This window comes from Polyodon spathula, chromosome 29 (genome assembly GCF_017654505.1).
Source record: "Polyodon spathula isolate WHYD16114869_AA chromosome 29, ASM1765450v1, whole genome shotgun sequence".
NCBI lineage: Eukaryota > Metazoa > Chordata > Actinopteri > Acipenseriformes > Polyodontidae > Polyodon > Polyodon spathula.
The window spans coordinates 1370193-1387692 of NC_054562.1; the positions used below are offsets into that span (position 1 = coordinate 1370193).

Here is a 17500-nt window from a genome sequence, read left to right on the forward strand (position 1 = left end):
AGTTTCTTCAGAGACTCGCTTTCTCTCTGTCTGTGTGCGTGTGTCACTGAGGGTGTGTGTGTGCAAGTGAGTAGGAGTCTGATGAAGAAGCATTGAAACTTAAAGAGCCATCCACCAGTCTTGTTTCAAGCTGACATTTCAACAGGGAATCGAGGAGCTTTCATTTCTGCCCAGATTCTCTGTGTCTCAGTGTGTGTCTGTGTCTCAGTGTGTGTGTGTGTGTATGTGTGTGTGTGTGTATGTGTGTGTGTGTGTGTGTGTGTGTGTCTCAGTGTGTGTGTGTGTGTGTGTGTGTAGTGTGTGCGCGTATCTGTGTCTCAGTGTGTGTGTGTGTGTGTGTGTGTGTGTGGTGTGTGTGTGTGCTGTGCGTTATCTGTGCAGTCATACACACATGTGCGAATTTAGACCCGTGTGTGTATCTGTGTCTGTGTGTGTGTGTGTGTGTGTGGTGTGTGTGTGTGTTGTGTGTGTGTGTGTGTGTGTGTGTGTGTGTGTGTGGTGTGTGTGTGTGTGTGTGTGTGTGTGTTTTTGTGTGTGTTGTTGTTGTGTGTGTGTGTCTCAGTGTGTGGTGTGTGTGTGTGTGAGTGTGTCTGTGTGTTTGTTTGTGTGTGTGTCTGGGTGTGTGTGTGTCTCAGTGTGTGTCTCAGTGTGTGTGTGTGTGCGTGTGTCGTGTGTCTCACTGTGTGAGGAGTGATCAGTGTGGTGTGTGTGTGTGTTGCGTGCGTGGTGATGTGTGTCTCAGTGTGTGTGTGTGTGTGTCCAGTGTGTGCGTGTCTCAGTGTGTGTGTGTCAGAGTTTTCAGTGGTGGGGTGTATCAGATTCCCCTCTCCAGAGGCTCCCTCATGAAGTATTCAGAAGGTACACTGCGTTCACCAAAAGCAAAAAAAAAGAAGGGGAGGAGGCGGGAGTATAAAGTTCAAAAAAAAGAGCCGAGGGGAAGTACTTCATAAGTCTTCCATGAGAACACAGGGACGGGTCTGCAATTCAGCTTGTCGTACACTGTGGGCGATGTTAGCTGCTGGTCTGTCGATCAGGGGCAGCGTGCATTGTCTAGTGAGGTTGGTTGCGTCTCGAATTAGACACCACAGTGTTCTCACCGCCTACATCGTCAAGTTGTCTCGACGTTACGAGCAAACACTAACAGTGATGCCAGGAGACATCATTGTTACACACAGAGCGTTAGGATACCACACACTTGCAGAGGCACACCTTACAGAGGTGTGCACAAGTGTGACTACCAGAAGTTACACGTCACTGGCACCTCAACAGACATGCAGAGACACATACACACACACAGCGAGATACACACACACAGAGGCACACACACACAGACACACAGTCACACCAGAAACACACACAAAGAAACACACACAGACAAACACATGGACACACAAAGCGCGTGTTGATTGTCTCTCAAACAGAGAGAGTGTGACACACTCAGTGTGTGTTCAGCAGTGTGTGACTGACACCAACACACACACACACACACACACAAACACACACAAACACAGAGAGTTCACTACACACCAGTGTTAGACGCAGATGCGTCATGGTTAATTGGGGCCCCACATTAATTATAAGAGCGTCTTTATGTTTTTGGTTGAAAAGGCCTCCCTCAATCTGCAGCATGAGTGACTGAAAGAGGCTTTTTAATCAGAGCCATCTGCTCCTTCATGACATCACGACATGAAAAAAAAAAGATAACCATCGCTCTGGAGACAAAAGTGAGAATTTGAAAACTCAGGAGAATGAATTCTGAGAGTTATAAACGATATCCTCGGTAAATTTGCACAGTAATATTAAACATATATTTAAAAAAAAAAAAAAAATACATTGGGTTAAACTCACCCTTATAAAAGTGTCCCCACAGTTAAAGCACAGGGAAGCATTTTTTGTGGAAAGCAGCCAGAGAGGTGTGGAAAGCATAGTGCAAGCCATTGTAAAGACAGAGAGGTCTGGTTTAAAGCATGGGAAGCATTGTAACCAGCACAGAGAGGTCTGTAGCTGTAAAGCATAGGAAGCATTGTAAAGCACAGAGAGGTCTGGTAAAGCATAGGGAAGCATTGTAAAGCACAGAGAGGTCTGGTAAAGCACAGGGAAGCATTGTAAAGCACAGAGAGGTCTGGTAAAGCATAGGGAAGCATTGTAAAGCACAGAGAGGTTTCTGGTAAAGCACAGGGAAGCATTGTAAAGCACAGAGAGGTCTGGTAAAGCATAGGGAAGCATTGTAAAGCACAGAGAGGTCTGGTAAAGCACAGGGAAGCATTGTAAAGCACAGAGAGGTCTGGTAAAGCATAGGGAAGCATTGTAAAGCACAGAGAGGTCTGGTAAAGCATAGGGAAGCGTTGTAAAGCACAGAGAGGTCTGGTAAAGCACATGGAAGCATTGTAAAGCACAGAGAGAGGGACAGTGGTAAAGCACAGGGAAGCATTGTAAAGCACAGAGAGGTCTGGTAAAGCACAGGGAAGCATTGTAAAGCACAGAGAGGTCTGGTAAAGCACAGGGAAGCATTGTAAAGCACAGAGAGGTCTGGTAAAGCATAGGGAAGCATTGTAAAGCACAGAGAGGTCTGGTAAAGCACAGGGAAGCATTGTAAAGCACAGAGAGGTCTGGTAAAGCATAGGGAAGCATTGTAAAGCACAGAGAGGTCTGGTAAAGCATAGGGAAGCATTGTAAAGCACAGAGAGGTATGGTAAAGCATAGGGAAGCATTGTAAAGAACAGAGAGGTCTGGTAAAGCATAGGGAAGCATTGTAAAGCACAGAGAGGTCTGGTAAAGCATAGGGAAGCATTGTAAAGCACAGAGAGGTCTGGTAAAGCACAGGGAAGCATTGTAAAGCACAGAGAGGTCTGGTAAAGCACAGGGAAGCATTGTAAAGCACAGAGAGGTTCTGGTAAAGCACAGGGAAGCATTGTAAAGCACAGAGAGGTCTGGTAAAGCACAGGGAAGCATTGTAAAGCACAGAGAGGTCTGGTAAAGCATAGGGAAGCATTGTAAAGCACAGAGAAAGATGGTAAAGCATAGGGAAGGATTGTAAAGCACATAGAGGTCTGGTAAAGCATGGGGAAGCATTGTAAAGCACAGAGAGGTCTGGTAAAGCACAGGGAAGCATTGTAAAGCACAGAGAGGTCTGGTAAAACATAGGGAAGCATTGTAAAGCACAGAGAGGTCTGGTAAAGCACAGGGAAGCATTGTAAAGCACAGAGAGGTCTTGTAAAGCACAGGGAAGCATTGTAAAGCACAGAGAGGTCTGGTAAAGCATAGGGAAGCATTGTAAAGCACAGAGAGGTATGGTAAAGCATAGGCAAGCATTGTAAAGCACAGAGAGGTCTGGTAAAGGCCTTGGAACGCATTGTAAAGCACAGAGCGGTGTGGTAAAGCACAAGGGAAGCATTGTAAAGCACAGAGAGGTCTGGTAAAGCACATGGAAGCATTGTAAAGCACAGAGAGGTGTGGTAAAGCACAGGAAAGCATTGTAAAGCACAGAGAGGTCTGGTAAAGCACAGGCAAGCATTGTAAAGCACAGAGAGGTCTGATAAAGCACAGGGAAGCATTGTAAAGCACAGAGAGGTCTGGTAAAGCATAGGGAAGCATTGTAAAACACAGAGAGGTCTGGTAAAGCATAGGGAAGCATTGTAAAACACAGAGAGGTCTGGTAAAGCATAGGGAAGCTTTGTAAAGCACAGAGAGGTCTGGTAAAGCATAGGGAAGCATTGTCAAGCACAGAGAGGTCTGGTAAAGCATAGGGACGCATTGTTAAGCACAGAGAGGTCTGGTGAAGCATCGGGAAGCATTGTAAAGCACAGAGAGGCTCTGGTAAAGCATAGGGAAGCATTGTAAAGCACAGAGAGGCATGGTAAAGCATAGGGAAGCATTGTAAAACACAGAAAGGTATGGTAAAGCATAGGCAAGCATTGTAAAGCACAGAGAGGTCTGGTAAAGCATAGGGAAGCATTGTAAAGAACAGATAGGTCTGGTAAAGCATAGGGAAGCATTGTAAAGCACAGAGAGGTCTGGTAAAGCATAGGGAAGCATTCTAAAGCACAGAGAGGTCCTGGTAAAGCATAGGGAAGCATTGTAAAGCACAGAGAGGTCTGGTAAAGCATAGGGAAGCATTGTAAAGCACAGAGAGGTCTGTTGAAAGCATAGGGAAGCATTGTAAGGCACAGAGGGGTCTGGTTAAAGCACAGTGAAGCATTGTAAAGCACAGAGAGGTCTGGTAAATCATAGGGAAGCATTGTAAAGCACCAGAGGAGGTCTGGTAAAGCACAGGGAAGCATTGTAAAGCACAGAGAGGTCTGGCAAAGCTCTCGTCGCACTTCAAATAGTTTTTTTTTAACTTTGCATGACGCACACTGACGACACAAACGCAATTGGTTCTGGAAGTCTCCGAGTGTTCCTTTATGAAATCTATGATGAATGACGCTGTCAGAATTAGTAAGGCTATATTTATCGCTAGATATAATAGCGATCGGAGTGGAATGTGTAGATTAATAGTGTGATGTGTTTTACTAGGTATTTAAGGTCACAGTTATTTGGTTTTTTGAATTTACACTGAAGACGCTGAGAAAGACTTCTAGTGGAAAGGTTTTTGTCATTGAATTTACACTGAAGAAGACACTGAGAAAGACTTCTAGTGGAAACGTTTGCCATTGAATTCACACTGAAGACACTGAGAAAGACTTCTAGTGGAAACGTTTGCCATTGAATTCACACTGAAGACACTGAGAAAGACTTCTAGTGGAAACGCTTGCAATTGAATTCACACTGAAGACACTGAGAAAGACTTCTAGTGGAAACGTTTGCCATTGAATTCACACTGAAGACACTGAGAAAGACTTCTAGTGGAAACGTTTGCCATTGAATTCACACTGAAGACACTGAGAAAGACTTCTAGTGGAAACGTTTGCCATTGAATTCACACTGAAGACCCTGAGAAAGACTTCTAGTGGAAACGTTTGCCATTGAATTTACACTGAAGACTCTGAGAAAGACTTCTAGTGGAAACGTTTGCCATTGAATTCACACTGAAGACGCTGAGAAAGACTTCTAGTGGAAACGTTTGCCATTGAATTCACACTGAAGACACTGAGAAAGACTTCTAGTGGAAACGTTTGCCATTGAATTCACACTGAAGACGCTGAGAAAGACTTCTAGTGGAAACGTTTGCCATTGAATTCACACTGAAGACACTGAGAGAGACTTCTAGTGGAAACGTTTGCCATTGAATTCACACTGAAGACACTGAGAAAGACTTCTAGTGGAAACGTTTGCCATTGAATTCACACTGAAGACACTGAGAGAGACTTCTAGTGGAAACGCTTGCCATTGAATTCACACTGAAGACACTGAGAGAGACTTCTAGTGGAAACGTTTGCCATTGAATTCACACTGAAGACACAGAGAGAGACTTCTAGTGGAAACGTTTGCCATTGAAATTACACTGAAGACTCTGAGAAAGACTACTAGTCGCGACGTTTGCCATTGAATTCACACGGAAGACACAGAGAGAGACCTCTAGTTGAAACATCTGTGAAACTTCAGGATGAGATGACTTACAAACGAGGGTATTGTGGGTTGCCTGTGGTCCTATGGATGAGAGACTCTGCAGCGACGACACTCAATAATGTGTGTGGATGTGGATAGAACATGAGAAAAGTCACTGAGACCTCCTTGTGCACGTCCTCGACGATTGAAGACTAAACCAATGAAGACGGGACGCCAAACAAACGAGGTCTTATTGGGAGAGACTCTGCAGCAGCCCCTGACTCAATGTGTGTGTGTGAGAGACTTGGAGCAAGTCACTGAACCTCCTTGTGCTCCGTCCTTCAGATGAGACGCCAAACAAACGAGGTCCTATTGGAAGAGACTCTGCAGCAGCCCCTGACTCACTGTGTGTGTGTGAGAGACCCTGAGCAAGTCACTGAACCTCCTTGTGCTCCATCCTTTGGATGAGACGCCAAACAAACGAGGTCCTATTGGAAGAGACTCTGCAGCAGCCCCTGACTCACTGTGTGTGTGTGAGAGACCCGGAGCAAAGCACTGACCCTCCTTGTGCGCCGTCCTCCAGATGAGACGCCAAACAAAACGAGGTCCTATTGGAAGAGACTCTGCAGCAGCCCCTGACTCACTGTGTGTGTGTGAGAGACCCTGAGCAAGCCACTGAACCTCCTTGTGCTCCGTCCTTCAGATGAGACGCCAAACAAACGAGGTCCTATTGGAAGAGACTCTGCAGCAGCCCCTGACTCACTGTGTGGGTGTGTGAGACCCTGAGCAAGTCACTGAACCTCCTTGTGCTCCGTCCTTCAGATGAGACGCCAAACAATCGAGGTCCTATTGGAAGAGACTCTGCAGCAGCGGTTGTTGATGATGCAGAGTTCACCCCCCTGGTCTCTGCAAGTCTCTTTGAATAAAAGCAACTGCTGAATGACTAATTAATAATACATTTTTAAAAAGTCAGAGGGCAGCTCCAGCACATATCTGAAATGTATAGAACGTTTTACCTATAGAAACATTCGCTTTTTCTCCATCATCCGCTCGGTTTTAGTGGAGGGGGTTACGTTAATAATGGGTACTGTACACTATAAGATTTATCTTGAACACAGGACGCAAACAATTTTTCATAATTTTTTAATAAAACATGTTTATTCTTCAACAACATTTGTTTTTTTTGAATACATAAATTATATATATCACAGAATGCTTTTCTGACAAGTCAGTATTGTTTTTAGCTGTCATCTTGGTAAGGACAAATTGCTTGCTTGTGCACGGTCACAGAACTTCCCCGTCCCCTTACCAAGATGGCTGCCGTTCCAAACTCCGTCACCCTTACTAATATGGCGGGAGTCATTCCCCCAACCCAAATCCCTTGATCCTGAATTCAAAGATTTGAATATAAACACAAATTCACATTTAATTGACATACAAAGTGAGTGATTGTCACTAGACTGTATTGAATTAGCTGGCTCTCAGATCCCAGTACAGCACAGTGCTGTTAGACTAGATTAGACTGTATTGAATTAGCTGGCTCTCAGATCCCCAGTACAGCACAGTGCTGTTACACTAGACTAGACTGTATTGAATTAGCTGGCTCTCAGATCCCCAGTACAGCACAGTGCTGTTACACTAGACTAGACTGTATTGAATTAGCTGGCTCTCAGATCCCCAGTACAGCACAGTGCTGTTAGACTAGACTAGACTGTATTGAATTAGCTGGCTCTCAGATCCCCAGTACAGCACTGAGTTCTCTACACTAGACTGTATTGAATTAGCTGCTCTCAGATCCCCAGTACAGCACAGTGCTGTTACACTAGACTAGACTGTATTGAATTAGCTGGCTCTCAGATCCCCAGTACAGCACAGTGCTGTTAGACTAGACTAGACTGTATTGAATTAGCTGGCTCTCAGATCCCCTTGTACAATACAGTCATTTATTAAGACTAGGATGTTATGAATTTGTTAAATTCCTGAGCTCAAATACTTACAATTATATTAGGAAATAAATTAAAAACTGAATAAATAAATTAATAAATAAACTTCCAAAATTACACAAAAACTCTCTTAGTACAGAAGTGTGGGCCAGTCCATTCAAGCTAGTATAGTGGGGGTGATTGGTCTATGGTTATTGTGCATAGTATTATTATTACTAGTCCAAACTCCCCTACCCCCACCTCTGACTGCACTGAAATGGACCAGTCCACTAAACTGAGACCAACGGTAAGAAACAATAATCATTTTGCACGCACTTGAAACCAAAAACCACCGGGCCAAACAAACACGACTTCAAAATGAAACACGTTTCAATTAAAACACATGAAATTTTTTTTGTCTTAAAATGTTTTCAGAACATTTGTAGGGTTTTGATGAACCCAGAAGAGACTGAGAGAGAAAGTCAAGTTAGCAGAGAAACGTTTCAATGCCCTCGTCACCCAGAACTGCACTGGATCAGAAACTCCAAACCAGAAGAGACTGAGAGAGAAAGTCAAGTTAGCAGAGAAACGTTTCAATGCCTTCGTCATCCCAGAACTGCACTGGATCAGAAACGCCAAACCAGAAGAGACTGAGAGAGAAAGTCATGTTAGCAGAGAAACGTTTCAATGCCTTCGTCACCCAGAGAGCTGCACCAGGAGCCTGCAGTAGTAAAAATTTACCATCTTCTTGTAACTAAGAACATGATGTATCTAAATTGTCATGTTTGGCAGAAAAAAGCTTTTTTCTATTCCAAGCGCACGTTGCGCGGAAAACGCTACAGAAGCGTGTGACTGGATCCGGATGCAAAAGAGATTCACTCAACATTGTTTACCAACAGAGATCTTGAACACTGTAGAGCACATAGAGGATTTTTTTTTTTTTAAATATATATATAAATATTTTTTGTTAGAAATTACAAATGTCGTTTTTTCTACACACTTTACAAAGAGAACGTCGCGGAAAACGCGTCCAGCGTTTATCAGAGTGACTCTATTAGGATGGGAAAGAGAACTCCACTCTCAACACTGCAGAGCTGTATAGAGGTCTATAGCAAAGAGATCTCAACACTGCAGAGCTGTATAGAGGTCTATAGCAAAGAGATCTCCCCTCTCCACACTGCAGCGCTGTATAGAGGTCTATAGCAAAGAGATCTCCCCTCTCCACACTGCAGCGCTGTATAGAGGTCTATAGGAAAGAGATCTCCACTCTCAACACTGCAGAGCTGTATAGAGGTCTATAGGAAAGAGAACTCCACTCTCAACACTGCAGAGCTGTATAGAGGTCTACAGAAAAGATATATCCACTGTCAACACTGCAGAGCTGTATAGAGGTCTATAGGAAAGAGATCTCAACACTGCAGCGCTGTATAGAGGTCTATAGGAAAGAGATATCTCAACACTGCAGAGCTGTATAGAGGTCTATAGGAAAGAGAACTCCACTCAACACTGCAGAGCGCTATAGTAGTATAGGAAAGAGATCTCCCCTCTCCACACTGCAGAGCGCTCTAGCGGTATAGGAAAGAGAACCCCACTCTCCACACTGCAGAGCTGTATAGAGGTCTATAGGAAAGAGAACTCCACTCTCAACACTGCAGAGCTGTATAGAGGTCTATAGGAAAGAGATCTCCACTCTCAACACTGCAGAGCTGTATAGAGGTATATGGGAAAGAGATCTCCCCTCTCCACACTGCAGAGCTGTATAGAGGTCTATAGGAAAGAGATATCCCCTCTCAATACTGCAGAGCTGTATAGAGATCTATAGGAAAGAGATCTCAACACCTCAGAGCTGTTTAGAGATCTACAGAAAAGAGCTTTTAGACAGCTAAAAGGGACGAGGCGGAGAGGGTAAGATTTTTAAAACAAAATAAACGTTTTTTTTTTTTTAAAAACACAGGAGGGAGGGTCTCTAGATGCTTCTTGCGGAGAGCAAGGCTAGCATGAGGGAGAGGGAGAGGGAGAAGGAGAGGAGGGTGAATCTGGGACGATTCCTCTCCCCTCTCGATCGCTCCTCCTCCTCCACCTTCTCGCCCGGGCAGTCCGAATCAGAGCAGCGCCAGCTCGAATCCTCGTTCTCGTAGTTCTCCCAGTAATCCTGGGGGCCTGGTTTGGGGAGGGCGGACTCGGGTTCCGGTCCGTAACTCTTGGCCTTTCCTCCGGCCGCTGTGTTATCCAGACTGCTGGTCTGCTGGCCTTTCCTCCCGAACAGCCCTTTGAATTTTTCTGCCTGGCCGCTCTTGCCAGACTTAGGGAACCACCACTTTGAGCTGAAGGCGCCCGTCTTGCTCGGGGCATCCTGCAGGGGGCAGCGCGCGAAGTCTATCTCCCTCAGGAAGCGCAGGTCCAGGCCCTTCCTCTCCTGGGGTCCGGCGCACAGCAGCTCGGAGCTGGAGACTCGGACCTTGCGGAACCATTCCCAGAGCGGGCGGGCCTGGCAGGAGCAGGACCAGGGGTTCCCGTTGAGGCGCAGGAACTCCAGGGATCGGAGGCTGGAGAGGGGCGGGCCGGGCAGCTCGGAGAGCGAGTTGTTGAAGAGGAAGAGGATGGTGAGCCGGCCCAGATCTCGGAAGGCGCGTCGGTGAACCTGCCTGATCCGGTTCTGGTGGAGCAGCAGGCGGTCCAGGTTGACCAGCCCGCGGAACACGTTCTCCGACAGGACCCGGATCAGGTTGCCGTGGAGAAAGAGGTGAGTGAGGTTGACCAGGTCAGCGAAGAGATCGTCCTGAGAGAGAGGGAGAGGGAAGGGAGCATTGAGTCCTCTGTGAGTGTCTCTCCTCTCTCTCTCTGTGGGAGAGTATCTAAATTCTCTGGGAGTCTATCTCCCCTCTCTCTCTCTGAAGTGTATTTCCTCTCTCTCTGGGAGTGTAACTTCTCTCTCTCTCTCTCTCTGCATAGGTGCCTCTCTCCTCTGGTATCCTCTCTTCTCTCTCTCTCTCTCTCTCTCTCCCCCTCCTCTCCTCTCTCTCTCTCTCTCTCTCTCTCTGTCATCCACGTAGGTCCTCGTCTTCACCTCTCTCTCTCTCTCCTCTCCCCTCCTCTCTCTCTCTCTCGTCTATCTCTGTCTAATTCCATACTCTCTCCCCTCGCTCTCTGGAGTCTCTCTGTCTCCCCTGTCCTCTCCTCTCTCTCTTGAGTCTATCCTCTTTCTATATCCCCATCCTCTGGACACTCTCTTGGGGACCCCCCCTACTATCTTATCTTTATATTTGTGGTACTTCTACTCCTCCTCTCCTTATCTCTCGTGTCCGACTCCTCTCCTCTCTCTCTCGTGTTGTATATCATTCTCTACTCCTCTGGGTTCGTTTCTTCTCTCTATATATTCTCTCTTCCTCCCCATCTCTCTCTCTGTACTCTCTCTCTCTCTCTCTCTCTCTCTCTCTCTCTCTGTACTCTATCTCTATCTTTCTCACCTTCTATCTCCTCTCTATCTGTGTCTATCTACTTCTCTCTGTTATCTCTGGTGTATCTCCTCTCTAGCGTATCCTCCTCTCTCTCTCTCTCCTCTCTCTCTCTCTCTCTCTGTGTCTCTCTCTCTCTCTCTATCTCCCCCTCCTCTCCTCTCTCTCTCTGTGTATCTCCTCTCTCTGTATCTCTCTCTCTCTCTCTCTCTCTCCCCCCCTCTTCTACCAGAGTTCTCGTATCTCTCTCTCTCTACTCTCTCTCTCTCTCTCTCTCTCTCTCTCTCTCTCCCTCTCTCTCTCCTCCTGGTCTCATCTCTGCCGTCTCTCATCTCTTCTGCCCTGCCTCTATCTCTCTCTATCTCTCTCCCTCCTCTCTCTCTCTCTCTCTGTGTATCTCGCTCTCTCTGTATTTCTCTCTCTCTTACCCTCCACCTCTCTCTCTCCTCTCTTCTCTATTTCCCTCTCTCTCTCTCTCTCTCTCTCTCTCTTTCTCTGCCTCTCTGTCTCTCTCTCTCTCCCTCCCCTCTCTCTCTCTCTCTCTCTCTTTCCCCCCCCTCTCTCTCAGGTATCTCCTCTCCAGAGTATGTGGCAGCAGGTTATCTTGCAGGTCAAGGACCATTTCCCTGACGTACAGTTTTCTGAACACAGTTGCACGGCAGGAGTCCCCAGCTGGAAGCACCGATCCATGTGCAGACAGTCTGCAGCTTGTCCACGCCGCGTCGGGTTGTCCTGCTTGTCCAGCCCGCGGAACGTGTCCTGGTCCAGGGTCCGAAGGGATGGGTTGTCCCCCAGGTCCAGCTCCTCCAGGTCGTGCAGGTCGCTGAAGGCCCCGGGTTCGATGGAGCTGATGTTGTTGGAGTGGAGCCACAGGACCTGGAGAGAGGACCGAGTTAATATCAGACTGCACAGACTGGACTGGACTGGAATTACATTGTAACTGCAGTTTAATATCACTGGACTGGACTGGAATTACATTGTAACTGCAGTTTAATATCACTAGACTGGACTGGAATTACATTGTAACTGCAGTTTAATATCACTAGACTGGACTGGAATTACATTGTAACTGCAGTTTAATATCACTAGACTGGACTGGAATTACATTGTAACTGCAGTTTAATATCACTAGACTGGACTGGAATTACATTGTAACTGCAGTTTAATATCACTGGACTGGGCTGGAATTACATTGTAACTGCAGTTTAATATCACTAGACTGGACTGGAATTACATTGTAACTGTAGTTTAATATCACTAGACTGGGCTGGAATTACATTGTAACTGCAGTTTAATATCACTAGACTGGACTGGAATTACATTGCAGGGCTGGTAATCAGACTCCTATTGCACAGCAGTGTCACCCAGTCCAGGTTTTACTACCAGCTTGATCAGCCCCAGTGTGTCTAGGTAACAAACTCAGGTGTGTCTTATTGTTGAGTTCATTCTCTACAGAGGGTTCTGTTGTTTTAATTTCTATCGGATCAGCTTCCCTCGTACCTGCGTGCCGAACCCGAACGACTCAGCCCGGACCTCCGTGATCCGGTTGTTCTGGAGGAAAATCCTCTGGCTGTGAAAGGGAATTCCCGCCGGGACCGCGGAGAAGTTCTGAGATTGGCAGCTGACCGTCATGGGAGAGGGGTAGCACATACACAGGCGAGGGCAGGAGGAGACTGGACTGAGAGAGGAGACCCAGAGGAGGAGCCAGAGAGAGCCTGGAGAGAGAGGAGGGAGAGAGGGGTGAGAAAGGAGACTGGACTGAGAGAGGAGACCCACAGGAGGAGCCAGAGAGAGCCTGGAGAGAGAGGAGGGAGAGAGGGGTGAGAGAGGAGACTGGACTCAGCGAGGAGACCCAGAGGAGGAGCCAGAGAGAGCCTGGAGAGAGAGGAGGGAGAGAGGAGAGAGGAGACTGAGCGAGGAGACCCAGAGGAGGAGCCAGAGAAAGCCTGGAGAGAGAGGAGGGAGAGAGGAGACTGGACTGAGAGAGGAGACCCACAGGAGGAGCCAGAGAGAGCCTGGAGAGAGAGGAGGGACAGAGGAGACTGGACTGAGAGAGGAGACCCAGAGGAGGAGCCAGAGAGAGCCTGGAGAGAGAGGAGGGAGAGAGGGGTGAGAGAGGAGACTGAACTCAGAGAGGAGACCCAGAGGAGGAGCCAGAGAAAGCCTGGAGAGAGAGGAGGGAGAGAGGAGACTGGACTGAGAGAGGAGACCCAGAGGAGGAGCCAGAGAGAGCCTTGAGAGAGAGGAGGGAGAGAGGGGTGAGAGAGGAGACTGGACTCAGCGAGGAGACCCAGAGGAGGAGCCAGAGAGAGCCTGGAGAGACAAAGAGTGGGAGACAGGGAGGGGGTGAGAGAAGAAAGAGGGGGCGAGAGAGTGGAGAGAGCGGAGAGGAGAGAGAGGAGCAAAATAAGAGAGGGGGCGGGTGTCAGAGAGAGAGAGAGAGAGAGAGAGAGGAGAGAGGAAAGAGAGCGGAGGGAGCAGAGGGCAAGAGTACCAACAATCTCCTCTTTGAATATTTTAATATCAATCACATCCCATAATACTCCTCAACGCCACACTGGAGACAGAAGCTGTTTATAGACAGAGCTTAAAATAAAAGCAGAACTGCAGCGGAGCAACAAAGAACAAATCAACCTTAGAGAGACTTGCTGATCCAGCGCTTAGAGAAGGGGACTCAATACCAGGAGCTTCAAATCCCAGCTCAGCCCCTGACTCACTGTGTGTGTGTGAGAGACCCTGAGCAAGCCACTGAACCTCCTTGTGCTGCGTCCTTCAGATGAGACGCCAAACAAACGAGGTCCTATTGGAAGAGACTCTGCAGCAGCCCCTGACTCACTGTGTGTGTGTGAGAGACCCTGAGCAAGCCACTGAACCTCCTTGTGCTGCGTCCTTCAGATGAGACGCCAAACAAACGAGGTCCTATTGGAAGAGACTCTGCAGCAGCCCCTGACTCTCTGTGTGTGTGTGAGACCCTGAGCAAGCCACTGAACCTCCTTGTGCTGCGTCCTTCAGATGAGACGCCAAACAAACGAGGTCCTATTGGAAGAGACTCTGCAGCAGCCCCTGACTCTCTGTGTGTGTGTGAGAGACCCTGAGCAAGTCACTGAACCTCCTTGTGCTCCGTCCTTCGCATGAGACGCCAAACAAACGAGGTCCTATTGGAAGAGACTCTGCAGCAGCAGCGGTTGTTGATGATGCAGAGTTCACCCCCCCTGGTCTCTGGAAGTCACTTTGGATAAAAATTGCTGAATCACTAAATCATAATAATAATAATAATACAAGATCTGCCTATCAATTCACGTCTAGATTGCAGATAAGGGACGAAAATAATCAGACTCCCGCTGCACAGCAGTGTGATCCAGTCCTGCTTTCACTAGGAGTTTAATAATCAGACTCCCGCTGCACAGCAGTGTGATCCAGTCCTGCTTTCACTAGGAGTTTAATAATCAGACTCCCGCTGCACAGCAGTGTGATCCAGTCCTGCTTTCACTAGGAGTTTAATAATCAGACTCCCGCTGCACAGCAGTGTGATCCAGTCCTGCTTTCACTAGGAGTTTAATAATCAGACTCCCGCTGCACAGCAGTGTGATCCAGTCCTGCTTTCACTAGGAGTTTAATAATCAGACTCCCGCTGCACAGCAGTGTGATCCAGTCCTGCTTTCACTAGGAGTTTAATAATCAGACTCCCGCTGCACAGCAGTGTGATCCAGTCCTGCTTTCACTAGGAGTTTAATAATCAGACTCCCGCTGCACAGCAGTGTGATCCAGTCCTGCTTTCACTAGGAGTTTAATAATCAGACTCCCGCTGCACAGCAGTGTGATCCAGTCCTGCTTTCACTAGGAGTTTAATAATCAGACTCTCCGGCTCACACGTGTGATCACAGTCCTGCTTTGACTAGGTGTTAAATCAAATCAGACTCCAGCTGGAATCGCAGTGGCGATCCAGTCCGCTTTCGACTAGGAGTCGAATAATTGGGACCTGAGTGTGTGACCGACAAAGTGTGATCCAGATCAAAGGGGTGTCTTTTACTAATCAAAGTACAGGATAAACAAAAAATTACTACAGATCTGCTGTGCAATAGGAGTCTGATTTCCACAGAATTATGTTCATGTCTAGTTTTTTTAATGATGTCTCAATCCTGTGGTAGTTTTGTGCAGGGGGCGTCGTTGGCTGGCAGGGATCCTGTCGTGTTCGGAGCGTGATGGATGGAAAGCGCTGGTCACTCAGAGCTCTGTCAGGGAGCGTTCGTGACACCGAGGAGGTAAACTGAACCCTCGGAAACTGGGAACGTCATTTATAATTCAGCAGAGCCAGTGAATAGACTGGACAAGGGGGGGGGGGGTGTCTCAGTGTGTGTGTGTATTGCATTGTATCTGTGTGTGTGTGTGTGTGTGTGTCGTGTGTGTGTGTGTGTGTGTGCTGTGTGTGTGTGTGCGTGTGTGTGTGTGTGTGTGTGTGTGTGTGTGTGTGTGTGTGTGTGTGTTTGTGTGTGTGTGTGGGTGTGTGTGTGTTTGTGTGTGTGTGTGTGCGTGTGGGGGGGGGGGGGGCAGGTATTACTATTAATTTTGGGACAAAATATGAGATAATGTCCCCACAAAGACAGTAACTCCTGAAGAAATGACATTGTGGGGACGAGCCCACTTTGCAAAACACCTTTTTAAGAACTAAATACGGGCTGGGAGTCGTCACTCACACAGCCCGGTTGTTCTGTTCTGCAGTAAGATTTCTAGTTTTCAGTGATTCATTCATTCACTTATCCCTTTACACCACACGGTGCAGGAGTTCCTCTCTTTCTTTTCTTCTCTCTCACTCATTAGTTCATTCATTAGTTCCTTCCTCTTTTCACTCACTCACTCACTCGTTCATTCACACCACAGATGATTCACCGACACCAGGCAATCTGTTTGGAAACCAGAATAAGCCAACTGACATCACAACACACGCAACACGCACACGCACACGCTGACAATAACACATTAACACACGAAACTCCCACCAGCCCTGCTGCACCCAGCCTCTCTATCACTGATCTACTGACGGCATCTGCTTAAGAGACAATCAATCTACTAATCTGAACCCTGCCTACTCTCTCTGTCCATCTAATCTGATCCAGAGTGACCATCAATCTACTGAATGTATTCTACCTACTGTATAGAGCAGCTATCTATCTATCTATATATCTGTCTATCTATCTATCTATCTATATATTCTCATCGGAGAGATAGTCTAGATGAGACCGTTCCTCTCTATTAGATATATAGACTTGCGGACGGATGATATCTGGCGATTCGCTAGATAGTTCACATGATAGTTGCATCCGTAGATTAGGTGATAATAAAATAGATCCATACACGTAACATGCATATCGCCAGATAGAAGTCTGTCTATCTATTGCATAGAGCATATATCTATCTATCTATTGCATATAGCATCTATCAGTCTGTCTATCTATCTATCTATCTATTACATAGAGCATCGATCTATCCACTGTTAAGAGTATCTATCTCCCACTCTCTCTGTCTCTCTACTGTACATGTATAGAGTCCCTGTCAATCTGCATACTTTATACAGAGTCTCTCTGTCTGCTTCACATCAGCACCTCTCTATACACTATATTGGAGAAACACACTAGACCCTGATATTGATGAGACCCAGCCCTCTGAAATGTCTTTATAATATACAGCACTAGACCCTGATATTGATGAGATCCTGCCCTCTGAAATGTCTTTATAATATACAGCATTAGACCCTGATATTGATGAGATCCTGCCCTCTGAAATGTCTTTATAATATACAGCACTAGACCCTGATATTGATGATCCAGCCCCTCTGAAAAGTCTCCACAGCACTAGACCCTGATAATCCAGCCCTCTGAAATGTCTTTATAATATACAGCACTAGACCCTGATACTGATGAGATCCAGCCCTCTGAAATGTCTTTATAATATACAGCACTAGACCCTGATACTGATGAGATCCAGCCCTCTGAAATGTCTTTATAATATACAGCACTAGACCCTGATATTGATGTGATCCAGCCACTGAAATGTCTTTATAATATACAGCACTAGACCCTGATATTGATGAGATCCAGCCCTCTGAAATGTCTTTATAATATACAGCACTAGACCCTGATATTGATGAGATCCAGCCCTCTGAAATGTCTTTATAATATACAGCACTAGACCCTGATATTGATGAGATCCAGCCCTCTGAAATGTCTTTATAATATACAGCACTAGACCCTGATATTGATGAGATCCAGCCCTCTGAAATGTCTTTATAATATACAGCACTAGACCCTGATATTGATGAGATCCAGCCCTCTGAAATGTCTTTATAATATACAGCACTAGACCCTGATATTGATGAGATCCAGCCCTCTGAAATGTCTTTATAATATACAGCACTAGACCCTGATATTGATGAGATCCAGCCCTCTGAAATGTCTTTATAATATACAGCACTAGACCCTGATATTGATGAGATCCAGCCCTCTGAAATGTCTTTATAATATACAGCACTAGACCCTGATATTGATGAGATCCAGCCCTCTGAAATGTCTTTATAATATACAGCACTAGACCCTGATATTGATGAGATCCAGCCCTCTGAAATGTCTTTATAATATACAG

The 17500-nt window shown here is 46.5% G+C and overlaps 2 protein-coding genes across 2 annotated transcripts in view; both read right to left on the reverse strand.

The window, feature by feature from the left end:
- LOC121302114 (hemicentin-2-like) overlaps nt 1–17500 on the reverse strand; it is a 250009-nt gene that overhangs the window by 104863 nt on the left and 127646 nt on the right. The window lies entirely within an intron of this gene.
- Nucleotides 9053–17500, reverse strand: part of rtn4rl2a (reticulon 4 receptor-like 2 a) — a 9813-nt gene continuing 1365 nt past the window's right edge. Inside the window, exons 2-4 of the mRNA XM_041232140.1 lie at nt 12365–12579; nt 11525–11740; nt 9053–10242 (exon numbers count right to left, since the gene is read on the reverse strand). Coding sequence (XP_041088074.1) covers nt 9376–10242; nt 11525–11740; nt 12365–12579 — 1298 coding nt within the window. The 3' untranslated portion in view covers nt 9053–9375. The remainder of the gene's footprint in view (nt 10243–11524; nt 11741–12364; nt 12580–17500) is intronic.